The sequence below is a fragment of the Hypoxylon fragiforme genome, assembly GCF_022984875.1.
Source record: "Hypoxylon fragiforme strain CBS 206.31 chromosome Unknown GGS25scaffold_10, whole genome shotgun sequence".
NCBI lineage: Eukaryota > Fungi > Ascomycota > Sordariomycetes > Xylariales > Hypoxylaceae > Hypoxylon > Hypoxylon fragiforme.
Window position 1 is genome coordinate 2,326,237 of NW_026054765.1, and position 27,739 is coordinate 2,353,975.

Genomic DNA, 27,739 nt, shown 5'->3' on the forward strand with positions numbered 1-27,739 from the left:
CCTTGCGGTCAATGTCGATTCAGTCAGATGATGTCCAAGCATGGGGCTATCCAGCCGCAGTACCGAGTTTGTCTTTGTGTCTTGTCCCAACCTACTTCTTTTTAAAGGGGCTGGTTGGCTTGTGCTCATGTTGACGAGCTTTGGTTCAAAAGCATCGGAGCTATGTTCTTTGGTGAAGCATCAACATATAGGTATGTTTGCGCCACCACCCACTGTAAAATCCCACCATGTTCTCATCCTTACCTATTCTACAAATTGAGCAGTCGGTATCTTCAGGGCTGGACGCCGTCTACCTAGGTAAAGTACTCACTGGGAATCGGTATGTGTAAAATCACGCCACTGCCATGTTGTTTGCGATAGCTGCCTGCAAGATGTAACTAAGACTACCCCATCGTTTTCCATGGGAGTATCTAATATCTCCACTTAGCCAATATAAGGGGTTTGCTGGCATGGTAAGAAATACTAGAGCTTTGATTCATGCTTCAATGCTGCTGGGAAGTGAAGTGAATTCATACATAGTGTGAATCATTTATAGCAACATGCGGTGATATGTATGTGCACGTGTGCTTGGATACTAGGTATGTACCTAGGTATCTACGGTAGTGAGGACATCTGGAACATTTGAAGTTGCGGCCCGCAGGTTTGACGTGGTTGAGGCTGAAGAGATTTAATTTTAGAAACATTCCTTCTAGGTTAGCTAGGGTGGGTAGCAGTTAGTGGCAGATGGAGCCCCACGGTTGGGTTATGTTGTACCTGCTTAGGTACATGTAGACATCCACAATACAGCTGGAGTACCCTTGTTCGACACATGTTGGAAATTACATATCCTGTGTTGTACTTTCCATAGTACGATGTATGTGGAGATACATGTAACTATCAACACGCATACATGCATGCCCATCTATGTAAATATCAAGGTAACTATACGGCATAGCAGAAAGATCAATGAAATACAAGGTTAGGTATCTACATGATGCCAACCCGTACGCCGTAAATATCTTCAAGCCGTGTCCACAAGATCTTCTTTCTAAGTGGATTGATTCACGACTAAACATGTGTACCTAGGCAGGTATGTTATCCCTTACTCCTTTTCTGCTCTCCTTGGCCTCTAGACTCTAAGACTCTATATCAAAAAATAGAACAGACCGATTTCAAGATCGTGAAGTGGCATATGATAAGCAATCTACAGTAAGCTGCACATGTGGTACTTACATAATATCGCTACTAACACCAAAGATGCATGCGCATTGCATATGTAACTTCTACATGAATAATGTTGTATGTATATACTATGTACTACCTAGTAGTAGTAACATCGTAACCTTTAAATGCGCACTGTATATACCAGGCACATGGCACATGTCAAGAGCTGTGCACCCCGCCGTGACTTGATCGTTCCTTCCTTCAAAGTTTGTATGGTACCTGTACTACTTGAAGCATCATGCATCCAATATGATGCCCCGCATTTTTCAGCTCTCTAAATTATTTTCTACATAACGCCTCGGCCGCCAGCAAGTAGTACCTACCTGAACCTACCTACATATACCTGGCAGTCTTATAACTTTGAGCAACGTGATAGGCATGTAGTTGCTTAACCTAGGAATTTGAAGGAAGCCACATCCTACATATGTACTACATACATACTACATGCTATGTGTACTCCAATTATGTACATACATGTCTGTATGTAAGTCCAGAGTCCCTGCCGAACATTGAACTGATCAGCGACCACTGCAGCTTAGGTACGTAGTTAGCGCCGTCAGTGACCTAACCTTGAACCTTTCCATCTTAAGAAATTACAAAATACCGTACCTACTGGGCTACACTACGTATTTCTTAATTTCTTGAACTCCGTCACTCACATCCCATCCCATCCCATCCCATCCCATCCCGCATAACGAACAACTCTTTTTTGTTCGACTCTTACATTCCATACCACTTCTTTTTTTCTCTGGTTTTCTTTTGTTTTTCAGGTTCGGATGCTGATCATATATGAACTTTGGTAGTTCCGCACAATCAGTTTTTGTGACCCAAACCAATTTGGTCTTGTGGTCTCGTCAGGAACAGTATCGCGACCTACCAAAACTGCCTACTAGATAGGTATACATCCATTCATTACATACAATTCTTGTATCATCATTTCCGTCTCGTGTCGGCCTGTTCCCTCTTGTTCTTTTTCAACCGCGACACCGATATCGACATCGTTTATCCTTTAAACTCGTACCCTTCATTCCCCCCCACCCGAATACATCGATACCCAATACAGGTCGGATTTTGATTGAGGTACCCAATACAGGCGCCGCTCAGTCTACGCGACTGTCTACGCAACCTCATTGGTTTTCCGTGAACCTCGCGACACGCCCAACCATACCATCGTCGTTCTTCCTACCTCTTACAAGCCACCAGCAAACTCTTGATCCACCTCACCCGATCCCACAATATTCACAATTTCCCCCAGTCATTTTCTCCCTTCTCGTTGGAGTCCTCTTTTGCGTTGTTCTCCTCTCCTCCTTAGATCTTTATCACATCAATCCTCTCTAGGTTATCGGGCCACGATGGATCTTTCGCGCTTTCGACGCACTAAGAAGGCTCCGGCTTCTCCTGCCTCTTCTCCACCAGCAATCGTCTTGCCTGATTCACCATCCGACAAATCGATGTCGCCAGCCAAGGCTGATCCTCCTCCCACTCGCCGAGAATCACCACCAACACCCCCGCCTCTCCTAACCATTCCGATGCCCATGACGCCTCGTTCTGACTCCGGCAGCAAGTCGCCTTTCCGAAGAGGCTTTCATCCCTTTCGTCAGACCCAAAAGCGTGCACGATCCCCAGCCCAGGCCACATTTTCTTTGCCTGCTACGCCCGTCACCGGTGGTCCGATGTCTATTGTAGACAGCGACAAGTCATTGCCTATGGCCGGCGATCAGCCCGGAGACAATACCACTCAGGGTAACCCCAAGCCTCTCACGATGCCAGCCTTTCTCAATTTGTCATATCAAGGTATGTCTATATTATTAACGCTGATTTGATTTTGTCCTGATACTAAGATACTAACTTCTACCTTCTGAATTATAGAAATCGAGAGTAAATTTCTTGACCTCAACTGGGCAGAGCGCTTCCGTATTAATGAAGCCATGTCGAATCCCTCGCCCCGATACCGATTCGCTCGCGTTTTCGGTCCCGAAATTAAGAATCGCGACCGATACGGGAACATCCAGCCATGGGCCAACAACCGCGTCAAGCTTCAGGTTCCAGAGGGTAAGACTGACTATATCAATGCGTCCCCCATTGTTCTGCAGTCTCCCATCAATCCCGAAGGAAAGCCACCTCATCGATATATCGCAATGCAAGGGCCCAAGGCAGGAACCGCAGAACACGTCTGGCGAATGGTGATTGAGCAACTACAAAGCCCTGCAGTCATTGTTATGTTGACTGAAACTCACGAGGGTGGCGTGGAAAAGTGCTACCCGTATTTTCCTCGAATGGTTGACGAAACTTGGCAGGTTGGAGAAAATGATGAGTTTGGCGACGGCTTCCGTGCCGAGATCAAGTGTGTCAGTGTTGAGGAGCACGCGAATGGCGCTATCGAGGCTCGACAAATTATGGTCCATGTGGAGGGTCGTGAGGACATGACGGTCTGGCATCTTCTATACCGAAAGTGGCCCGACTTTGGTGTCCCGGCTCTGGGGGATCTTGAAAGCTTCTTCGAGCTTATGCGCCTCTCTCGAGAAAAGAATGCCACGGAGGACAACCCTCGTATCATCCACTGTTCAGCCGGCGTGGGACGAAGTGGAACGTTTATCGCTCTCGAGCACCTCATGCGAGAAATTGACTCGGGCGATATTGACAAGCGCGAACCGATTGCGCACCCTAACCCTGATATAGATAACGATGATATCATTTACAAGACAGTCGATGCTCTCCGAGAGCAACGTAAGCTCATGGTTCAGGCCGAGCCGCAGTACCATTTCCTGTACCACGTATTGCGCCAGCATTGGTTGGAGAAGCATGGATTGATGGAGCAGGACATGCAAGAGCCTGCGGCAAAGAGGTTGGAGGTTGATGACTATGACCCTTTTATTTGAGAATGTAGGATGTTAACAGAGTCAAAGGTAACGAAACCCGGCGAACATCGCAGTGCATCATTTTCTGCAGCGATACAACGGCGTTAGGCACGCCTCCTAGCTTTTAGCTTTATGTGCTTTAGAGGAGTCGACGAAGTATGCAGCAAGGGAAGGGACAAGATGGTACGGCATACCGATTAAAGAATGGGGGTTGTAAGAAGAGATGACAGCAGGAAGGGAAAGGAATGTGCTACAAGAAGCACAAGTTATATGCATATGAAAAGGCGTCTGGCATGTTCAATCGACTTGATGGGATGATTTGCGATCAAGTCAGATCTTTAGAGACCAGGAAGGCAGGCAGGCAGGCAAACAAAGTCCGGTATGGGGACATGATTAGAAAAAGTTGCGTGTTCCTGTCCAGGTCAATAGAGGGAGACAGGTGGTGGCATTCGCGGATGGTTCGAGATACCCCTTTGTATTTGCTTTTGCTTTGCATTGCACATTATTGGTGCCGGCGTTATCATAACTGATGTCCCTGTACATCCGTTTCATTAACCATTACCGTTTGGTTTTGGGGTCATATAGTCTCTGAGGCTGTTCAATAAATTAAAAAGGAATTCTGATATCCATATGGATATATGTAGTATTGTAAGATTGAAGAGCCAAGAGCTCCAGACTCTCGAGTGACATAAAGCTGCAGGTGCAGCTACGAGGTGCAGCTACAGCTATTTACAGGTACAATACAGGTACAACGTATTTACAGCTATAGCTATATATTTATAGCTATAGCTATAGCTACCCCGCCACATGCACATCCACTGATCCCGCATATATAGCAGGTGCAATGGATACACATCCAGGTGTATACAAATTATCAATTGATGTTTTTCAATTGGACGATTAATAATTATCCTTACCTCTTACAACATACTACTATGTCTTAATATGCATTCTCCTCCTTCTTTCATACATACATGTGCGACATGCACAGTACATAAAGCTGCAGTGCTTTAAAAACCTGCCGAGATTCATGCTGTGTAAGTTACATATGTCATAAGGCGCTGACTGACGTAAATGTGTAGGTTAGGTACTTAGGTTAGTACTTAGGTTAGTACCTAGGCGTCTGCATGTAATAATTCATACCTGAAGTCACAAGAGCTCACCGCAACATCTTCATAACATATCCATAGGCACTTATACCTACTCAATATACTTCCTTTCTGCCCCTCATGCCCAAGGTACGCGAGAAACCGAATCTCCGGGATCTTGGCAGGAAGCTGCTGAAAGACGGCCCCGTCAAAACCCTCCCTACACCCCGCCGCGTACGCATCCTATTCGACGGCAGTTACGTTGCAGACACCACCGATGCACTGTTTGTCTGGGAACATGAATATTATCCGTATTATTATGTACCCCGTACCGCATTCGCGAAGCATGCACTTCAGCCGTCCTCTCCCAAGCAGTCGGGCTTGTGGTTCTGGGAAGCGGAGCTACACGGCGCAACGCGATCCACAGGCCGGATCCTCGTTTTTGGAAGTGCTGAGGCGATAGGTGGTGGTAAAAGCGAAGCAGAATGTCTAGCGGACATGGTGCGCGTCGAGTTCGACGTCGTGGATGCCTGGTTCGAGGAGGATACCCGGATTCACGTGCATCCGAAAGACCCATACCGGCGCGTCGACACGCTGCTTTCTTCACGGCCCCTGAAAGTCCGCGTGCTTGGCCAGCTGGTTGCAGAAACCACTGCAGCAGTCCATCTTTATGAGACCGGGCTGCCGTGTCGATATTACGTTCCCCCAACGGCAGTGCCTCCGCATGTGTTGCAGGAAAGTGGTGAGACGACTGCGTGTCCGTATAAGGGCGTGGCCAATTACTACGATGTCGTGGTTGAGGGCAAGAAGGCTCCGGGACTGATCTGGTACTATAGAAACCCAACTCTGGAGTGTGCCGCTATTGCTGGGTATCTTTGTTTTTACCACGAGAAGGATGAGGTTGAGATCGAGATAGATGGAGAAGTTGTGCCATCCCCAAAAACACCCTGGTCGTAAGGTTGGAGATCCCCTGCCCCTATATCCCCATATCCCCATACGTACCTTACATAGTCCGTAGAAGAGAAGCCTTTAGCGAACCTCTTGCCGAATACGGAAGTGATGTTGAGATCCTTGAGGGCTAAGAGGACCGGAGATTCGTGCGATAATTATCATGCATAGAATACACTGGTATACAGGGGTTATTCTGCCCTCATTCTCTTTGAATCCTTGATGGCCAAGTACAATAGAAATGCATACCAGTGTATCAGAGCTGTGGAGACTTGACAAATCCCCTCGTCCGATGTATGTCGATCGATTGCCCGTCATGACCCATCACCCGCTCCTCCTCCTCCCCCCCAGCATCAATCTATTTCCTCGAAACAACTTGGCTAAATATAAAAAAAAGTCCACTAAGCAATGTCTGACGCATGAATAGTGAAACAAGCCATGGGCTGGCTTTTTTTTTCGCGAGCGAATGAACGACCAAGTTATTACCTAACAGAATCGACCGTACATATTATAGGTCAGTAATAGGATTCGGGAACTTGACGACGCCCGCGCCCCGTCCCTGTAGCGCTAGAATCTAGGGCCCGATGTGAGTGAGCCTCGCTACCCGAGGCGAGGCCACCCCAGATCGTCCGGCGGCAGATCGCCCTTAGCCCCCCTCTTATCATATTATATCATATGACTATATTGACCAGGTTGAATGGCAATCATAACTATGCTTACTGATGGAGTTTGATGTATAAAGCAAAGAAAGCAGATATGATAACTCACCGTACAACGCCTGCCTCTTACGTACCTAGCGTATGTTGTTGATGATGATGATGATGTGGTCTATAACATAACCTTCACGTCGGTAACGAGGAAAACCCGGCAGTGTTGACAGTGTTAACAGTGTTACCTACCTATACAAGCAAAGATGCGTCATTGTCGTCTGTTGTCGATATACGAGAACGAGTTTCACTAACTTAATAGATCAGATGCCCACCGGGACTAGCCAGGTTTCGTCGCCCTTTCGAGAATCTTGTACCGTCTTGGCGAGGCTAACACCAATAGGATCACCTTACGCTTCAAATTTAGGGGGAGATAGATGATGAGAGCTCATGTGATGTGTTATGCTGTATTGTAGACTATGGTAGGATGTAGGTTGTAGTGCCTAGGCTGTAGGAGGCTGTTAAAAGAAAATGAAGCTTCTTGGGATGTGATGCGATGGCTATATATGTACAGCGCTCGTCGATCACCTAATACGTCTCTTCCCCTTTCTGCTTTCTGTTCACTCACTCACTCACTCATCTCACCTCGCTCACCCATCAGCTCATCTATCTGGCTAGTCCTGCCTCCTCGTTCCAGCAACTTTGAACTTCATATCACGTTCTTTCACCCAGGCGGTTTTATCCCTTCGTTTCTATATCATCTGATCCTCACGAGTATTCGTACCCCTTTACCGTAAACCAAACCGCAACCATGAAGTTCACCACCGCCCTCCTCCTCCTCGCCTCCTCCTCCTCCTCCCCCGTCCTCGCCACCCCCGCCTCCTCCAACATCACCCCCAACACCGTCGGCGCCCTGCACAAGCGCGCCAACTTCCCCATCCCCGCCTCGAAAGGCTCCGTCACTCTCTCGGAGCCGCAGACGATCAAGGCCAGCGAGCCGTTCGACGGCGGCCTCAAGACGTACGGGCGCGGCGTCAGCTGCTCGGGGCAGGCCGAGGGCGGCGACGCCGACGCGGTGTTCCTGCTCGAGGACGGCGCGACGCTGAAGAACGCGATCATTGGCACCGACCAGATCGAGGGCGTCCACTGCAAGGGCAAGTGCACCATTGAGAATGTCTGGTGGGAGAAGGTGTGCGAGGATGCGCTGAGCATTAAGGGGGATGGGGATGCGAGTGTTATTGGCGGGTATGTTTTTTTTGCTTTCTTGGTTACATCTTATCTTATCCTACACTACACTATATTACCCTACCCCTATCTACCTACCCTATCCTATTCTCTCCTATCCTATCTACAAACTTCCCCCCTTAAATATCCAAGTTCAACCTACTAACACCCCTCCCAACAGCGGCGCAACCGGCGCAGAAGACAAGATCATCCAGCACAACGGTCTGGGCACCGTGACGATCGACGGGTTCACCGCCGTCGACTTCGGCAAGCTGTACCGCTCGTGCGGCAACTGCAAGGTCATGGGCGAGCGCAACGTCGTCGTCAAGAACGTCAAGGCGACCGACGGCAAGGTCCTCGTCGGCATCAACTCGAACAAGGGCGACGTCGCGACCATCACGGACTCGTGCGCTACGTCTGTTAAGGAGATCTGTGTTGTGAGTTCTTTTACTAGCTAAATACCTACATGCCCCTTTTAGGGGGGGAGGGGCTATTCTTTGGTTCTGTTACTGACATATGCGTCTTACCCCTTTATCCAGGAGTTCGAGGGCACCACCCCCGGCAACGAGCCCAAGGAGATCGGCTCCGGCCCGAGCGACAACTGCAAGTACACCGAGCTCGCTACTTGCTAGATGCCTACCTACCTCCCCCCCCTAGCTACTAGCTAGGCTACACGTGTATAAATCGGGCACACACACACACATGTATATACCCTTAAGCGTCTACTGTACATATTCGTCACAACACCCTCGTCAGTGTCTTGCGAGCGAGCACACATCGATGCCGAAAGAAGGCATCGCATTCTACGCTGTGGGAAAACTTGAGAGGATAAAAAAAGAAACCCCGAAACGCCATCTAGTACCCGGTTAGGTAGGTATGTAACGTGGTCGATGTTCAGGAACGTATTTTATTTTCTATTCTTAGGGGCCTAGTTAAGAGAGCCTATCAGTTAGTTCGTTGTATATATATATACTTGTACCTTTAGCGAGCGAGTGAAAATGAATCGATGTGTATACCCTTGAGGCTGTGGAATGTGTTGGTGTTGTTTGTGATGGGATGTTTGTCGGATATCCTGACATCAACTCTTGCAGGTGCCTGAAGCCATGGCCCTAAGGCTCATGTATCGGCTTCCCGCCATCGTAGTCTGTGATAAACCAAGCTTTTCTTCCATCCTTCTTCCTTTCGTTTGGTTGCAGTTTGCCCTCCAACATAAAATAAAGACAAATGACGAGATATTGATCATTCACCTTTGGTGGAGCGGTATAATATGAAAAGGATGTGCGTACATACCTACTTACTGCCGTGATTGTGCTCATTTGCTAACCTCAGGGGACTACTGTGGCAAGTAGGTACCTTGAAGAATTAGCAAGAGTTCTTATTCATTATCTCATCCTTAGTAAGTAAGTAAGGTATGGTTAACTTATTAGATAAATGCCTAGGTAGGTATGTATGTTGATGTTCATCCGCTAGTGAAATAGAAACAGGGGTGTCTGTCTTTAGGAGATGCGCATTGAATCTGTTAATGTCAAAGACTTCTCGGTGTCTTATAGGATACCGAAGAGTCATTTCGGTATATATCAAACTCTACTTGGCAGTTAGTTCATGTCATAGCTTTTATGCGACGAAGTAGACACAACCCTACCTTTTGTTTGCTATTGCTTTCCTTTCCCTTTCTCTGCGGTGGCTGTGTAGGGGGTTGCTTTGTCATAAAGGGGCATTGAAGTGAGTTTTGTGATCGTGTCTTCATGGCGAATCTCCTTTATTTAAGGTCGCAAAATCTTTGCTAGACACATATAGCTTCTGTGTTCGAGAAGATAATCTAAACAGTCGTTCGAAATGATTCATGCTCAGGTGGTTTAGGATAGTTGCCCGGCTTAGGTACCAAGACACACCAGCCAAACTTATCTCAGTAACTCTCAGAGAATCAATTTGTGAAAAGCGAGGTTTCGAATTCCTCTTCCGATAGGGGTATGCTCTGTCCCCGGCCCCCCTTTCCATCCCTCAAGTCATGAGGCATAACTTACAAGACGCAGAATAACATCTTTGTTGCGCGGGGATCTCTAGCATCTCCCTCAAGACCATGGAGGCCACATATACATGTAGCGGTCTTTATCAATCTAGACCCCCAGGTAGACCCTCGATGCCCGAAATGTCTATCCATGTAAAGGGTAAGCCAACACTGTTCTGTTACGGGGATCCAGGGAACAGACCATTAGAAGAGAATTTCCAAGTACGGATATCCCACAAACAGAAGTCGGAAGAGCAAATGAGATGATGATGAAGGCGAGACGCGTAACTATCACCAGGGTTGAAAGACATTTCTGGGCAGAAATTACTGTGACTCTGGTTTTGGAGAGGCATTTGTGAAAAACATCATCATGGCATAGGACATAATGACGTTGATGAGTAACACGTCGCTTGATTACTATACCAGCCGCCCCATTTTCATGGTATAAGTTTAAAATAGTGGTATTGACGAGATTGTATAGTCACCACCAGAGTCTAGAAACGGGATCATGGGTAATCGATCCTCCGCCATCTATTTTAAGGTAGATTCTACGTGCATCGAATGTGCCCTGGCATCTTTATATTAAAATGGCCTTTACCAGCTTCGTCCGCTAGTCAGTTACAAGGCGCCTAATTCAGACGTGTCACGACCAAAAGGAGACAGCAGAATAGTGGTTTTCGTAGCCTAGATACGTAATTGTAGCCAGAAAGGGGATCATTGAACGAGATCTAGATTAGAAGTTTCCGTAGTAATAACCGCCATGCCACATGGGTCTTGCCAGATTCGTTATTCTGTGATGCAGAGCAGGGTCACCTAGTATGCTTTGGATTACCTATCTGGGGAGGCATTCAGGCTAAATAGACGGAATAGTAAGGAAGGCTTCGAGGCCTCCAACAACAGTGACATCGATGGATGATACGACGGTCCAGATACCCACGACGTCATTGGGTGAACTTCCTACGGTACCTGGGTAGGTCAGCACCAATAATAAGAACGATAATGGTAATACCAGCAATAGCCTCCCAAGATTTTCATATGAAAGTCTTGAGAACCGTGGGCCGGATATCAAAGCGGGCGGATATTGCGGGACACAAACCCGAACCGGCTGAGGTTGACTGTCCACGCCCTGATATCTTGCGGCCCGGGCGAGAGAAAAGAAGTAAGGAAGTCGGACAAGAGATTGGGTCATTTAACGAGACTCGAAGAGCTATCCCATGTTTGGCAGGTCATGACGAGAGTAAGGAGGGTGAGAGTGTGTGTGAGAGTGAAAGGGTAAGCAGACGGGGAGCGATATGCATGAGCGGAATGCATCGAGCCGCACGCGCAATTTAGAGTTGAGGTACGGACGTAAACCCGCATAAACGATTATGGGACGAGCCCTTCCCTGCGACCTGCCGTAAGGCTCGAGACGTTATGTACATGTAGGTATAAAAATAAAAATAAAGGGGGGGGGAGGGGAACAGGGCACAAGTCAGCCCAGCCCAGCCTACGAGTCACGAACGGGAACGGAACGGCTCGCTATATGCAAGTCTCGCACCACCTCTATAAACCTGTGATACGGACTTGAGACAAGTAGAAAAAAGTACTTGGAGGAAGAAAATAATAGTAAAGGCGAGTAAGGTCGCAAAAAGATGCCAATGAAGGAAATATGACATGAAGGCGACGACGACGACGAGATACACAAGCACACACCGAGACATACACACACACTCACACACTCACTGACTCACTTGGGTGACACCCCTCCTCGAGAATCATTCTCCTTCCAGATGCGATGGATGGTTACACCTTGTTCCGTCTTGCGCACGTGTGCACCGCTTGATGTACCCCGGATCCGTGAGGATCACCTACATAGTAGTTATAGAAGAGCCCCCTCCCCGGGAACCCTTTCAATTGCTATGATGGCTGTGGGTGAAATGAGATGAACTCTAGAGACAGGGCAACGACATTAACCGAGGTCAGTGCACTGATGAACCTGGCTTTGCTTAACATGACATGCTAAGTACCTAGGTTGGAGGCTACATACATATGCTGTATGTAGGACCTAGGTTTCCTCTATGATGTGATGAGGACCCTTGGAGTTGCGACGACAAGCCGGCTATTTCAGAAGTAGGTATCCTAGGTATCTACTTAAAGGTATTGTGTCGTGCCGTACACACCACATAGCTATCTACACATCTACATGTCCGTTTGTAATGGATGGGAATGGGATTCGATGGCGTTTTATTTGCTGCGACCCTGACAAGCATGGCTACAGAACCCGTTCCAAAGATTGGGGTCTCTGGGCTCACCGGTTCCTTATCCAGGGCTGGCTGGCTGCATGCAAAGATCCCTCAGGGATCACGCGCGCCGATCTGGGAAAAGAAAAGGCCGGGGAACGCCTAGCCGATGAAGTCACATTGATGATTGATTTGATTGATCTCCAACTTCCTTAGCCCAACGAATAGAAATCGATATCTTTGTGATTAGGCAAACATTTTTTGTTGTCCTTATTCGAAACCGGCGGGAGGTTTGCTATCCCAGAGAGGTAGGTATGGTATGCTGCTACCTGGGAGATGCTCGATACAACAATGTACACTATCGTGACCTTGAGTAGCGACTCACCGATTTAAGCAATAAGCAACAATTTAGAAATATGGAAAAGACGAAAAAAAGGCGTGGGCCAATGAGGAAGAGTTGCTTGATAATATACTAATATATATTTATCAGGTAGACTAGGCACCTACTCTACATAGCACTTGACAAGCAATAAAGACAAAATTGTATAACTATGGTACCTTCGTAGTATCGTAAATTCACCGTACCCAGGCTTGAAACCATACTACCATGATACTCACGTACATGAATAAAACCACGCTTATATATATGGGACTTCGTAGTAAACCCTGAATAAAGCCTTACGTATACCTTACCTACCTATACTAGGTAGGTAGGTATACGAACGAAGCCGTTACGATGCTTGGTTGCTTGGTTGCTTTTGCTTGGCTGATGACCATTAGCTACCTCTTGGTAGGATGAGTAGTCTTCCCGAACGCTCCGACAAATCCGAATCAATTCGGGCCATTTATTACGTTAGAATATACATCTAGCGCACGGAAACTAAGGGGGGCTAAAGAGGAGGACCCAAACTCAAGAAAGAGGGAAATGAAGATGGGAGCGTGAATATAGAAACCCATGTACCGCACGCACGCACTTATAAAGAAGAAGAAGAAGCATGTGAATATTTTAATATCTATGCAGGAAGGGTAGGGATGTAACCATAGCAACTCGCGAAATATGTTAGATAAGATGAATTGAAGTCCAGACGACAGTGATGTAATAATGATGGGAGAGATGGGAGAGATGGGAGAGATGGGACGACGATTTGCTGTAATGTTCCCGTCAGAATATGACAACAGCTTTCCTGTCTGCAAGCGTGCATTACTGTACTTGCCTGTAGGGAAGTAGGACGACAGCTGAGCCAGCCGCCAATTTATACCAATACACACTACCAATACGACCTGTCAAGGGTTTGCTTGACGTGCTGACATATGTATGCGAGGTTCTCATGGTGAGATCCAGCAGTGTATTCCGATTCGTCGAGGGAGGGGTTGCACATATTGATTACGGTGAGAATAAGATGTCACGCATCCGATCACAAACCCAGCCTTTTTTTGTTATCGAACCCTCGCAGGCCTCGGTATGGACCCCCCCTGCAGGATAAATGGTGCGTGCCCCTGGAATGGAGCTCTCGACGAACAGGAGTTTGGAGATGTCTGCTACTTATAACTACTAGGTTATGTAGATACCTGGACAACTAGGTAGGTAGGTAACTATGGTTCTAGCCACGATTCGGAGTTGGTTGGCTGGCTTCCTGATCGAGGGGCTTGATACTTGACCTTGACTCCGAATTCCCTGTCGTGGATAGGTAGATCTTCCGACATCCCTAACTTTCTTCACCATAGCTGACTGTATACCTTATACTACATACCTACTTATGCTGGCACCTACCTGTAAGTACTAGGTAGGCATACACATACTTTCCTTTAGAAGGCAATGTCAATGTCAATGACGCTGAATGGTTAGCTGAAAAACGCAGGCACGATATTCGACAACGGAACAAATTGGCCAATTACATAAATGCACTCCGTTGACAATCATGATATTTAATTACTACTAGGCAATTGACTAATAATTGATATCCGACGATGGTTCCCCTTCAATGCTCTTTTCTCATAGGTAGGTACCTACTTTGTATACCTACGTATCATACGCAAGTGGATTACAACAGCTGTACTTGCATCTATAAATCCTTTGCCGAAGCCTCTTCAAGCTACTACCCGTCTCTTAGCTTCTGAGCAAGGCAGCGTGACAGCGTGACAGCGTGACCTAGATGATGTGTACGCCGTATGGACAGTATAATACGTCTATGAAACCCGACCCATTCGAGTTTGCTCTCTTCACATTGTTCGTATGCCCCTCCTAGATTTTCTCAGACATTGCCCCTAACGATACCTAGCATAGGATATTGTGGGCAAATGTGGGCAAACTCCTTCGCCCCTCCATCTTATTAGAAAATCTTTGTGTATAATCCATTACATACATCCATACCTCATACCCATAACTACCTACTACCCACCTAATACCTACATACATATCTACCTACACATACATACGACTCCAGAGTTCGGCCGAGATCCCCGGCTCGTCTACCGTTGCTTCGGCAAACTTTTAACTACACATGTACGGCAATTGTATGTTCCCTAATTATATACATATGTCTTCCATGTTTCACCCGTGATACCGAAATAAATACTACATGAATAGGTACATACCACATCTGGGTAGTTAGGTATTTTATACCTAGCAGTTAGTGCGTGTGTACCTCTCTAATGACGACGTTTTTAGACATTTCACAACGGCTTTACCTCGAACCGGTTACTTTACCTACCCTTCTGAGAACAGAAACGCCGCAGGCTAAAGAGACTTTGGGGACCCATCCAGATTTCATCCATTCATGATCCAGTATAGCTAGCTATATGTATCCATCCATCGCACGATAAATCCTTCTAATTAACTAACACCAATACGTACCAAGTCGTAACCCCGACCCAGGCCGACACGCGATAAAGTGGGCCATCTAACCTGGTTAATAATAGGCAAGCATCGTCTCGTCGGTGTGGTAGTCCCCCCTCTAGGCAGTCCCACATCTGCATGCTATTTAAACTAGCATCTAGGTTAGTTACTTGGGTCAAGTTGGGTGGTTGCTGCGCAGTCGGCCCTAGGCTCTGCATGCGATTCTAGTGGTCCTTCTAGAAGACCACCCTTACCGGCTAGGGTATCCGACAAACAGCGAGCTAATACGATTGTGGTGGTATCGTCCATAATTACCATTACCATATCGACTACCCAAGCCAGCGCTACCAAGTTGCAAGCAAGCAAGCAAGCAAATCTTCCCATCTTCCCATCTTTCCCTCCGCACCCAAGCGTTCCAGGACCCGGCAGTACGTATTAGTATTATACATTAGTAAATACTAAAATACCAAAATACTACATACGTCGTAGTGCCAGTGGTCCCCTCTTGGTACAGTGGCACACATACAGTAGTCGACCTAGACTAGTGTAGACCAGTTTCCAAGGGCGCCAGCAGATGTGCCGTTATTAATGCCATAATTTGGTGATAAAAACCGAAAGCTGACCTCACTCACTTTCACACACGACCGTCGACTGGACTGACTTGATGTTGTCGGGGTTGCACAAAACCACCAACACTTTTATGAGATACCTCAGTTTTGACTAACTTGATATCTTCTTCTTTTTTTTCTTTAGTACTTGAGGTACTGGTGAAATGAATCATTAAGCTGAAGAAAAGTTGAAAGGAAGAAAAAAAAAGAAGAAAAAAAGAAGAAGAAAAAGCAAAAAGTCTTTTCTTGAAAAAGTTAACAGGTCAACTGGTACTTTGTTAATCTACATAGTACTAGTAGTAGTACCCAAAGGTACGGCGGTCATACTTGCCTCCAGCTTCTGATCTACTTCAAGTTTTATTTCTTTCCTACGTTAACTATTCCGAACATTGAAGGAAGGAAGGAAGCTCAGTCAGTCAGTTCAGCTAGCTAGCAACGTCGACTTACTTCCAAAATTGAAAACACGCATGTGCATGTAAGTACATACAATGTTTATACAAATTACCTCTTATTCGATACATGATACTCGAGTGGATTCCCCCCAATTCCTTTTTCTTTTATTCCCCTTAGGTACCGTACTTACTTGACTTATTTCCCTTTTATTTTTTTATTCAACGTTTTTCATTGAAGGCGTCCCTGTCTACGTCCTACTCCGATTCTACTTATTTATCTACTACTACTAGTGACGCTACCTGGCAGTACATACTCTACCATACTGTACTATCTGGGTTAGGAATCTATTTACTAATACACTTGATTCTTCTTGCGTCTCTAGTGAACCTCACTTACCTTACCTTACCTACCCAAACGCATCGCAACCTGCAATCTGCAACAGCTGAAGGCCCTAATTCCGAAGCGCATGACCCTCACGCTTTAGCTTGTGTCGCTGGATCGCATCACAAAAAAGAGACAGAAAAAAGAAGAGTTGTGAGTTGGAGGTCAGCACTACTTTTGATCTCCTCATCCAATCCATCAACGACTTCGATTTGAGACTGCCCTGGATAGCGAACCAACCAGAACGAACCACAAGGATCAGTCTTACTGGACCAAGAGCCGATTGGTGGCCTGTCGCTGTGTTCTGTAATCCTGTGCCGCATTTGCTTGGATTGTGGCTCGTGATTGCACTGCACATATACACCATATACACACACGTATACTGGGCCCCAAGTCGAGAGCACAAGAAAGTGGTGCTTTATTTCCCGTTTCGTATTATCGCATCGCTTTTCTGGAACTAGGAAATACCGACCTATACCGACCTAGCCGTAACCACGGACGGAGACGCATACGCAGACGGAGACGCATACGGAGACGCATACGGAGACATAGTCGCGAGCGCATGTGCTCTGTTGCCTTTCTCATCCGCGGCAAGAAACCTTGGAATAACCCTGTGGTCCCCAGTGTTCTCAGTATATTCCCTGTATGCTCTATTGTTGCATTCATGAGATAATACTTTTGAGTATTTGTTACAAAAGGACTCTGCTTGGCCTTGCTCGGGACTGACTTGAACCGGGTTGGATAAGCGACGGGAGCAAGGGCAGGACGCGGGACGGGTGTGGGAGGGAGATTGGAACATTTGGGGGTCATCTTTTTTCGAATCGATTTTCAGGTCGCGTTCGGGGTTATCTTTTTTTTTTTCCTTTCTAATCAGGTCGCTTTCGGTTGCAGGTTAACTACCTCCTACTGTCTAAATTCGACAACCCCGCCGTGCAACCTGCAACCTGCAACCTGCAAGGTGCGACGCTCCACAGAGCCGGTGCTGGGTACTTGGCTTTGCTTGGGTTACTTGGGTGTTTTGAAGAAGCATCATGACGTCTATAGTAAGTACTCTGTCATTTCTCAACTCTTCCAATTTTCTTCTTCCAAGTTCTACAAATGTATTATTTTTTTTGCTTCCATTTGATGGCTGCCCGATATTCAGGTTCAACCTAACATTGAATGTTTTGTTTACTTACCTACCTACCTAATGCTTCTAACTCTAAACTCTGACTTCATGATCGCGTCACGCGTCTCATCTTATCTTTGTCAAAAGTCAATCGACAATCGACCGTTGTTGAATTCACTTTCATCTTATTTATTTTTTATACTTTGCGCTATAGAATGTACCTACCTACATGTGTAGTACGTCGTACACTAGTGCTGACCTGCATACCTTAACCTTACCCTGGAGCACTCCTTCCCCAAACCCCCTGACACTTTTGCGAAACTCTGGTTTTTCTTTCTTTGAACATTGAACACATGCAACTTGTATCATGTATACATGCATACATGCATACATCCTGTATCTCTCAACCATGATCCCATCCCATCCCATCCCATTTCCATTCCCACCCACCCTTTTCATCATCAATGATACATGAATTATCCCCCATCTTTCCATTGACCTACCCTACATAACACCTACATAGCACCTCTTTTATTATGTACCTAATTACTAGGTACATACTTAATCAGATGTATTCCTTCACCGCCTCGTTCTTTTTCTAGACCAAACCCGAAGCCTCGTGTCCCCCCACACTCACACTCATCTCGTCAGCCCCCTAACCCCTACCCTTCAACAGAGTCCAGCAGAGTCCAGCAGAGTCCAGCTATCCTCTCTCTATGAGTCTGTCCTCTTTACCCCCGGGTCTTACTTGCTTTGACTGCTTATGTTAGAAGCTCCCCCCTATTCCCACCACAACGGCACGGAGCGAAGCGATGTGCCGCTACGCCCCCAAGTCAGCCAAGTGTTAAGCTTGATTGGTACGGGACTGTGATTGTCGCAGATGCCCAAGTCACCAACTGGTAATTTGTACTCACCTTATTTCCCCCCTTGCGCGACAGTGACGTTTTCCTTCCCAACTATCCTTCCTTCGTGTTTGTCCTCAATGGCTTGACTTGTTTTCCGCCCAACTCACACACACCTTGCTTTCCCCCCTGACCGACTTATTCTCTGTCTTGTCTCTCGCGTTTGAACCCCCACTCTTTGGCTTTCTGTTCAACTTATTACGGCCATCTTAGCCGTTGAGAGTGTGGTTCCATTCCTCAATTCTTCTTTCAACATGCTGTTTTAGCATATGAATCTTATCAAATCACATCTTGCGCCTCAATATTTCGGCCAGCCATGACCATTTCTCAAAAGCCGGCGATATTGCCTCTGCTAACTCATATCCAGCTATGTCTAGCGCACTACTGCGATCTTCATGGACCAACACCTCTCATGGTCACTGAAGGCCTGCCAGTACCATGCGCACAATGTTGTGATGAGAGTACCGAACCTGCACGCCCGCAAACAAGTGCTGCGTCGCCTGGTTCGCCAGCAGTCGTTACAGATGCTCTGCGAAAAATGACACTTGGAGCCTCCCGTAGTTCCTCTATCCCTGCATCCGATCAAGATATGCAAATGCACCGTACATCATTACTACGAGCGTCGAAACTTGGTCCCAATGGTACGGCTCACCCAGCTTCCGTAGCATCTCCTATTGCAGGCTCGGCAATTCAGACGCCCCCCCAGAGTCCCCGAAATGTACCCGAAGGCTTCCCCGAAGCGAACGGCAAGGGTAATATGCGCCGCGATCCAAGTTTCCATCGAACCTACGACGACTCCGACACGAAGCGGGCAAACCCATGCCAAAACTGTGCACTCACACTCCCTAAGCGACAGGAACCAAAGAAGGGAAAAGATGGAAGCACATCCGGAACTGCGGAATCCAAGTCTGGTCATAGGGGACCTACATTACGAACCCGCGCACCCTACGCCCGCGTCTATGGAGGCCAGGGTGAAATTAGCCCACCCAATTCCAACCCACAATCTTCCTATACTTCGGATGCGGAAGAAGAGGTATTGTCTACGGATACTGCTAAGCGCCCAGCCACGTATCGCCGACCGACTACCTCGACTTCACATTCGAGTGTCTCGTCTCGGTCTAGTGTCACACAGCACACACACTACTTGGATTACACCTCCACGCATGAATCTGTCGTTCCAACTACCTTTTCTATAGTTCGCGCCTCCTGCTTAAGGACATTATCTTTCGAGACGCTCCCTCGGCGACCTGAAACTGCACAGGCAGGCCAATTACCGGGCATCCCCCCACCCTTCCCATCTCCGTCAACCGGTCACGGCCCAGGTTATATTACGACTACACCGAATCCTCAATCAGCTGCTAATGGCGGGCCGATATTCTTTGGTGACCCCCTCGCAGGCTACACAACTGCGTACATATTCCGAATTCCCGATATGCACGCCCGTGGACGTAAGAGGGTCTACGCGTTTTTGGCGCTTAGTACGCACCGCGAGCGCCTCGCTATGAAGACATTTAGTTTCGTATCTGCTGCCTTCCGTGACCTTGCAAACTGGATCCAAGAGTTAGCCGAAGCTGAAGCCGAGCGGGACCGCGAACGCGAGGAGGCCAATAGTCCGATTGCTGCGCTGAACGCTGCATATGGGAATGGTGGATTTGGCGAGGGCCCGCGTGACAGTGGCATCGGCCTAGGTCTGGGAGGTGGATTCGGTACCAACTTGGACCGCGATCGAGAACGGGATAGAGCCAACGACACGAGCAGCTTCCTAACTGGCGGCGGTCGCGGCGGCTTCATGCAGCGCATGGGCGGGTCTATGGGCCCCGGTGGGTTTGCGCCTAAGGCTCGCGGTCTTGCAGAACTAGTGGGGCTCCCCGATTTCTTCATCGAGTTGCATTCTCGTTTTGTGCAGTTGCTGCTGGAATTGGGCGTTGTGCTCTCTTCCTGATCACGGCCTGCCTATGACCGGTTAACACGAGACCGAGTTAACAACTCACCACACACCAAAGACGAGGTGAATACTTAGGAGAGGAGGATATACCCAGGTTTGCTGAGTGTTGAGTGGAGATACCCCCCCGCGAGCGTCCTTCGATTGATTGCAAAGCACTTGCTTGAGTTGTTAGTCAGGGTTATTCGTTCGCAGATGGAGCCCCTTGGCGCGCATAATACCCACACATGTCGATTTGTGCCCTGTTTTTACTTTACGCCCAATAAATCGCGTTACCTCATTTTTTTATTTCCCCCCCACCCCTTCCAAGAGGGAGATACCCACTTTGTATTACTACCTCTGCTATGGGGGATTTTGCTGTATTTTGCTTCCTTCCCCCCCTTTTTTTTTTCGGCTATGGAATTTCACTTGGGCGTATGGTATTGTTTCCTTTGCTTGCGTTTGCATTGGAAGGGAGCATGCTTTAGAGGAAGAAGAAGAATAATAAAACCAGGCGCAACAAAAGAGTCGGGAAAAAAAGGGTCTAGGTATTGCATACAAAAAGGGAGTTAGGGTTGATGGGAGTAAGTAGGCCAATAAACCGAAGTTTAGAAAGTGGAGTAAACGGTAGACGGTTTGCGGATGGAACGAAACGAACCGGTTTTCGAAATTCAAGCCATCCATATTCCATACATCCATCTCAACTCGGACGAGTCGAGATGGGCATGGAACGGGGTGGAGATACGAACTGAGATGAACCAAGAAAGAGGAGGAACTTAAAATCACTCTCGCGTTAAGAGGGAGCTGGTTGGTTTAATCACTACGTATCTTCTGGTCCCACGGAATGTATTATTATATTTCACGATAATACGATACCTCGATTCTTTTTCTATTCTACTTCTATTCTAAATAACCTTGTTTCCGTGCCGAGCCGAGCCGTGTGTAATGGAAGATACCTACCTTTTTTAATACTTGTGTATACTGTTACCTGCCCGTCTACCAGCTCACCTACCTACCTTGGTAGCTTAGTAAGAGGAGAGGAGAGGAGAGGAGAGGAGAGGAGAGGAGAGGAGAGGAGAGGGGATGGGATGGGATGGGGTGGATGAAGGAATCATGATCCGTTAGATAGGTACCTAATTCTTTTAATACTGTACAACGTCGAAGGCCCAATGTCCATCCAACGTTCAAGTCTTACTGTTTACCTATCTACCCATTTGTCTTGTCTTTTCTAGATACCTACCTACCTACCTGCTAAGTTAGTACGCACGCACGCACATACTGGTATCATGTATGTAGGTAACCTACCTAGTAGTCAGGGGCACAGAAAAAAGTCCGTCACTACCTACTGCGAATGGCATTTCATATCAAACGTGATGGATGTCCTTCGTAGTTATGTATGTATGTGTGTGTATAGCCTAGCTAGTGCCTGCCTACCTACGTATTTTAGGTAGGCGTGTTGATAATACAGATTTACTGTACAACCGTGCCGTCAACCTCTACGGTGTTGTAGTAGCAAGTAGTAGCAGTAGTAAAAAGGGGAAGGGAGGGTTAGAGCCCACGCCCTATATTCCATTTCCACTACCTAAGCAATGCTTGCTGGAAGATGCATAGTATCCATTCCTTTTCATGCCCCCCCTTTTTCTCACTACCCTTCCTCGCAAAGCCATAAACCATAATACGAGTTCCTCTCGTTTATTTGTAGAAGTCGAATTTGTTCTCGTCGGCTGTGCCCTTGACTTGGCTGGAGTAGGCATCTTCGAGGTCGACCTGGATGATGTTGTAGCGGTTCTTGCGGACGGCGCGGAGGCCGGCTTCCTGCATAATCGCGGCGATGACAGCGCCGCTGAGAGGATCGTTGCGGACAATGAGGCTGTCGAGGTCGACCTCGGGAGCGAGGCTCATCTTCGAGGCAATGGTGGTAAAGATGAGACGGCGTTCGCGACGGTCGCGCAGGTTGGGGAATTCGATCTTACGGTCGAGACGGCCGGGACGCAATAAGGCCGGGTCGAGTGTGTCGGCGCGATTCGTTGCCATGATAACCTTGACGTTGGCAGTTTGATCAAAACCATCCATCTGGTTTAGCAGCTCGAGAAGGATACGCTGGACCTCGCGGTCAGCGCCGGTCTGGGCATCGAAACGCTTGGTAGCGATAGCGTCGATTTCGTCGATGAAGATGATAGCAGGGGAGTTCTCGCGGGCCATGCGGAAGACATCGCGGACCATACGGGGACCTTCTCCCAAGTACTTTTGAACGAATTCAGATCCGACGACACGGATAAAGTTGGCGGTTGTAGAGTTGGCGACGGCTTTGACAAGCATAGTCTTACCCGTACCGGGAGGGCCGTACAGTAGGACACCGCGCGGGGGATCGATACCAATCTGTTTGTAGAGGTCGAAGTGGGTGAGAGGCAGTTCAACGGCCTCACGAATCTCTTGCTTCTGCATATCGAGACCACCGACCTCGGCATATGTTACGTCAGGCTTCTCGTCAGCGCCAAGCATGGCGATGGAGGAATCGGCCTCTGGAGGTAGAATATCGACAAGAGCATTAGAGTGACGATGTAGGGCAACAGAAGAGGAGGGTTTAAGCTTCTCGCGGTCCAGGGTAGATAGAATCCGAACAACGTAGTTAGATCCTGTACTTGACTGAACTATGCCAGTGCTGGTCATGGATTAGATTGGGTCATGTGTTGGTGTCATGAATAAATACTTACTTTTGGTCGATAGCTTCCATGAATTGGCCAATAACCAGCGGAACACTTTGGATCCTCTTGATCTCTTCTTGGGCTCGGACGAGTTCGCGTTTTAAGCTCCTATAGTTATTTTTCCGTTAGAGAAAACTGTTGCGACGCAGAGGGTAATGGTTCCTTACCTCTGCTCATCCTTGATGTATTCTTCTTGAAGCTGGATGTATTCTAGATGTCTTTGCAATTTCTTCAGCACGGCATATTCATCTCCACCCTGCGCCGGTATTCCGTCAATGGTCTCGACATTTGGGATGTTGGAAGGGATGGGTTTGTTGTGTGGCGCCACGATGTTGGCCGGGTTATCTACGAGAACGTCGGCCATTTTCGCAGCTTTATTTACTACCCAGGATTTAGGATAGAACGGACGGATGTAGTCAGGTGTGTGTGTGTGTGGGAAATATTTGTTGATTTTGATTCTGATAAGCGCCGAGTAGTTTTTGTTGATGATGAAAATTGAAGAATCAATGAATTATGGATATTGAGGTTGATGTTTGATGATGGAAGTAACGGTTTTCCAGTCGCAGCTTACTGACAGCTAGGTGCCCTAGGTATGTAACATCATCCAGGTGCTAACGCCAGCCTTGTAGCCTTGAGAGGCGGTACGTGTGTACATTCTAGGTACATAGGTACACAGTACATAGGTACACACACGGACATTACAGGGGTATACGTATGGACTAGCCTATTTTAGGCAAGTATAGGATTAATAGATTTTCCGCTCACCTTATCTCACCTGATTGGAATTGGGATCCGGAACCTTGTATCATCTCAGAACCTTGAACCAAACCCTGGAAGCATAAGAAGTTAAGCCCCATAGTCTCCACCCAGAGACTAAGGTTACACCTGCAGGCAGGATATCCAAAAGCCTAGATCATTTGAAGGAGCTCTATGTTGATTGGCTCTTTATTCATCAAACACCTTTTCAATGTTACTCCTACCTGGGTACATAGATACATATTAATTAGGTCTGTTAAACTTAAGGCGAGGAACTCCATATTTAATGGCTGTTCCCAACCACTCATCTTTAAAAGGCGAACCAATCAATCATCACATTCCCGCCAGCCATCCAAGCCATCCAAGCCTCCTACATACTATCGCGCTGAACAAACAAGTTCCGACATCGCCCGAATTAAGTCTACGCTGTCTCGAATTCGATATATGATATCAACATTGAAGACGATGATACAATACTAACTCGATACATATCGGGGTACATTTGAATTTTCGAATCTCGTCCACCTAGTTACCTAATACACCCTTCAGAACAACTACGAAGCCCATCCACTACAACTTCAACAATGAACAAATGGAACGGGAACGAACATCTAAAAAGGTAAGACAAAAAAAATCCCAGGCTAGCCTATGTATAGGTGGGGGGAGATGGGGGGTGAAGGAAACCCAAGTGGGTGTTAAAGAGACCCGATTCCCACGATACCGAAATGGGATTGGGGCAAGTAACAGCACACTCAGCAGCAATGTTTGATGCTCTAACCAGATTGGATTATATCTCATCCTGTTGGACCAATCTCATTCTTTCAACGATCCAATGCTCCATAAGGTCCCTCACTCCCGATGTGTCATCATATCCATCCATCATTCATCATCCACATCCACATACATATCCATCCTACCTTCTTTGCTTCGTCCGTCTATGTAACTTTGACGACGGCGGCGGCTTCGCACTGGGTTTCCCTATTTTACTGCCCAGGTGGCTCTCCTACAGTACATACCTGATACCCATACCTACATCAATGGTAGGTAGGACTTCAAGTTGCAACTCCTCTAATAACATTGATTCAACATTGAAGTGCCATGTAGCGCACCGCCATCTTGCATCTATGATACATACCTGCATACACACCCCTAGTACATACATTCATACCTAGGACCCTAGGTACCTACATGTCTACATTACCATCCATACCATCAGCATCACAAACATTGAATTCAATGTTCCCAATTTCCTATGTACATTTTGACCGTTACCAAACTATTGAGGTACATCAACTTTGAACTTACATCAACATTGAATACTACATACGTACAGTGTACAGTTGCAGTAAGTACGTACATATGTACTTACATTACACAGCATCCAGATGTCAGCACAGGCTCGTTCCCGCTCGTAGCCTGTAGGTAGTGTACCTAGTATCGATGAAGATTGGCGCTTGACGCTGTCCAACATCTACTATGTAGCAGCTATCAATGTATCTTCAGGGCTCCCATCTTTCCTTTTACCTGAATACATACATGCATAGATATCTGTACTGTATGGGGTAAGGCTCTATGTACATTCATACATTCATACATTCATACATTCATACATTCATACATTCATACTTACATACATACCTACTGTACCTACATACATACATACATATTCTCCAAGGCTTTGGACACCTGACTTCAAATTAACCAACTTTTTGTCCCTTTTTACCTTGTGCATATCACCAAACTTCTCTTCTCAAACATCACATCTTTTCTTACCTCGTCGTTGTGAAGAGTTGACCGACTAAGCGTGAAGATCAATACTATTTCTCTCTTGTCTCTATCTCTCTCTTTCTCTCTTTCTTTAAGTCTTTGGATATCATCGCCTATCTTCTTCTGCCGGCGTTTCACTGCTATTTATATTTGTGTTTCAATTACACAGTCGTCGTCCTTGTCGCCGCCTCTGCTAAGCTACACCGCTTTGCTAACAAACTACCCCGACATATTCTACAGAGCAAAGAAGAGAACATCGGATCCTATGTCTCTAACCATGTCATCTACTACGATTGCTATCCCGGCAGCCCGGTCGTCGGTTATGGCTTATGGTCACTCTCCGAAGGCTGTAGCTAGCTCCTCTTCGTCGTGTTCCAGCTCGCCGACAACCCCGAGTCCGAGCGAAGCGTCATCTGTGCAATCACACAAGCCGAAGTCGGTCCACCACCACCACCGTCGGCCCAGTCTACTTAGTATGTTATCTCTCTCTCCCCCCCACCCCCTGAGATTATAGATTCTAGATTTTGGCTTTACAAGTTGGCCTATCTCCGCTATCTTCTGTGTTTTCTTTTTAGATTCGGTGACTCACATGTTGTCTAGGCTCTGCCTTTAGCAAGGACGAGTGCACCGTTATTAACATTGGAGAGCCCGATGGCGTTCCTCGATTGGTAAGTTGCTATTGCTGTTATTGTTTGTTGCTATTACTATTGTCATGATTTCATAGCCATCTATCCATCCGACCGTTAGACCGTTTTACTAATATCGGGTTTTTCCCTTACCACAGATCTCTTATCTCGCTTCGAGCCAAGGCTTTGCCTGGAACCCCGAATTATTCGTTCCTTCTTACGTCGACTGCGACTATGTACCTTTAGAGAACCGCCGAGAGCCGGTACATGAGATTCGGCTCAGCGATGAGGAGATTAAGCAGATGCTGCCGTAATAAAGAAAAAAAACCGCGACTTTTTCCTTCGTACCTAAGATACACATAACCCTCGCGAGAATTACCTTTGCCATTTTCACACACTACTTCGGAGTCTGGATTCGGAGTATGACACTACTACCTGGATGGATTGTGGATACCGATCTCGGCATTTCCTATTGCGCGGCGCCGGGCTTGGAGGAACCAAGATGATGCGCATTGCTACGACTTGACGGATATTGCTATTATTATTAACATGGGATGGTGAACGCCTAGAGGACCCAGGGAGTTCTCATGGGTATTTCGTGGGGGCTGGTTCTGTATGATTACACGAATCGTTTGACCTTTGGTGTTATGGGTGTTGGTATTCCCTGGTGCTCTGGTGTACTTTTGGGTCCTTGAAATTTGCAGCTTCAGCTTGTGCGTATTTTCCTTTTGAAGTGAGAGCCATGGATTTTCTTGTTGTGGGTAGACAGGGCTTCCTTTTTGCTCCCAACTCCATACATAATAGAGAGTGCCATGCTTACCATTCGTTCGCCGTATCGCCTACATGCTAGCTGTCTGCGAACTAACCAGTAAGGACCCAAGTAAATACAGCCAATGCCGTGGATTTGATATACGTTTTGTACCTAGTATGTAGGGAATTACATGTCGCCGTGTCCACCAAAGGATTATATAAAAATAGTCGAAACGGGCCAGTGAAATGACCCCCCCAAGAAATGCTATTACACGTGGATGGGGGCTTCTACCATGTAGGCTGCCGTAGTTGGTGTTAGGCCCGTCTTATTTTAGAACCCGATTAACACACGGCGAAACGGTCGCGTTAAATTTTTTTTTTTTTTTTTTTGGATTACCAGGTTTGTGTATATTATTATTACTGTTGGCTGTTGTTGTTGTTGTTGTTGTTGTTGTTGGATATACATGTTGGTTGAGTTATATGTTATGTATATTCGCACGGCGCAGGTATGTAACTATTCTGAAATGTTACCCAGTAGTTAAGTGCATCCCACCTCAGCTTACCCCACGAATTGCAATTTGCGCTATCGGATCACAGGTAGTTAGTTATGAAGTACTTTGGTACATGACTACCTTCTAACTACTAGGTACCTAGTACCTACACAGGCTACATACACTATCTCGAGGTCCATCTCCTAGGACCTACATACATAACTAACTACCTAGGTTAGGGTACATACATGAGATTGAAGCCCCGTGAGTCTTGAGAGTCTCGACAGGGGAAGAAGAAAA

General features: G+C 46.9%; 6 protein-coding genes across 6 annotated transcripts; 5 read left to right on the forward strand and 1 right to left on the reverse strand.

Annotated features, from left to right (window-relative positions):
* Positions 1–1,861: 1,861 nt before the first annotated feature.
* On the forward strand, positions 1,862–4,785 carry GGS25DRAFT_511808 (phosphatases II). Its single transcript, XM_049262741.1, has 2 exons — positions 1,862–2,997; positions 3,073–4,785. The coding sequence occupies exons 1-2, from the start codon at positions 2,556–2,558 to the stop codon at positions 4,080–4,082; spliced, it is 1,452 nt and encodes a 483-aa protein (XP_049112611.1). The 5' UTR covers positions 1,862–2,555; the 3' UTR covers positions 4,083–4,785.
* Positions 4,768–6,787, forward strand: GGS25DRAFT_511814 (DUF427-domain-containing protein). Its single transcript, XM_049262742.1, has 4 exons — positions 4,768–4,807; positions 4,898–6,107; positions 6,168–6,391; positions 6,525–6,787. Exon 2 carries the CDS (start codon positions 5,291–5,293, stop codon positions 6,104–6,106), a length of 816 nt encoding a protein of 271 aa, XP_049112612.1. The 5' UTR covers positions 4,768–4,807; positions 4,898–5,290; the 3' UTR covers position 6,107; positions 6,168–6,391; positions 6,525–6,787.
* A 768-nt stretch (positions 6,788–7,555) lies between these two features.
* Positions 7,556–8,736, forward strand: GGS25DRAFT_528671 (polysaccharide lyase family 3 protein; the record flags this gene model as incomplete). The annotated part of the gene is made up of 3 exons (XM_049265208.1): positions 7,556–7,989; positions 8,150–8,405; positions 8,508–8,736. 3 exons carry the CDS (start codon positions 7,556–7,558, stop codon positions 8,598–8,600), a joined length of 783 nt encoding a protein of 260 aa, XP_049112613.1. The 3' UTR covers positions 8,601–8,736.
* A 10,054-nt stretch (positions 8,737–18,790) lies between these two features.
* GGS25DRAFT_511836 (vesicle coat protein) lies at positions 18,791–20,699 on the forward strand. Its single transcript, XM_049262743.1, has one exon. It carries the CDS (start codon positions 18,836–18,838, stop codon positions 20,363–20,365), a length of 1,530 nt encoding a protein of 509 aa, XP_049112614.1. The 5' UTR covers positions 18,791–18,835; the 3' UTR covers positions 20,366–20,699.
* Positions 20,700–21,714: 1,015 nt separating this feature from the next.
* On the reverse strand, positions 21,715–23,668 carry GGS25DRAFT_511841 (26S protease regulatory subunit 6B). The gene is made up of 3 exons (XM_049262744.1): positions 23,217–23,668; positions 23,059–23,157; positions 21,715–23,006 (listed from the first exon to the last, which is right to left on the reverse strand). The coding sequence occupies exons 1-3, from the start codon at positions 23,411–23,413 to the stop codon at positions 22,037–22,039; spliced, it is 1,266 nt and encodes a 421-aa protein (XP_049112615.1). The 5' UTR covers positions 23,414–23,668; the 3' UTR covers positions 21,715–22,036.
* Positions 23,669–25,534: 1,866 nt separating this feature from the next.
* On the forward strand, positions 25,535–26,970 carry GGS25DRAFT_98226 (uncharacterized protein). Its single transcript, XM_049266194.1, has 3 exons — positions 25,535–26,045; positions 26,173–26,240; positions 26,357–26,970. Exons 1-3 carry the CDS (start codon positions 25,838–25,840, stop codon positions 26,510–26,512), a joined length of 432 nt encoding a protein of 143 aa, XP_049112616.1. The 5' UTR covers positions 25,535–25,837; the 3' UTR covers positions 26,513–26,970.
* The last annotated feature ends 769 nt before the right edge of the window (positions 26,971–27,739 follow it).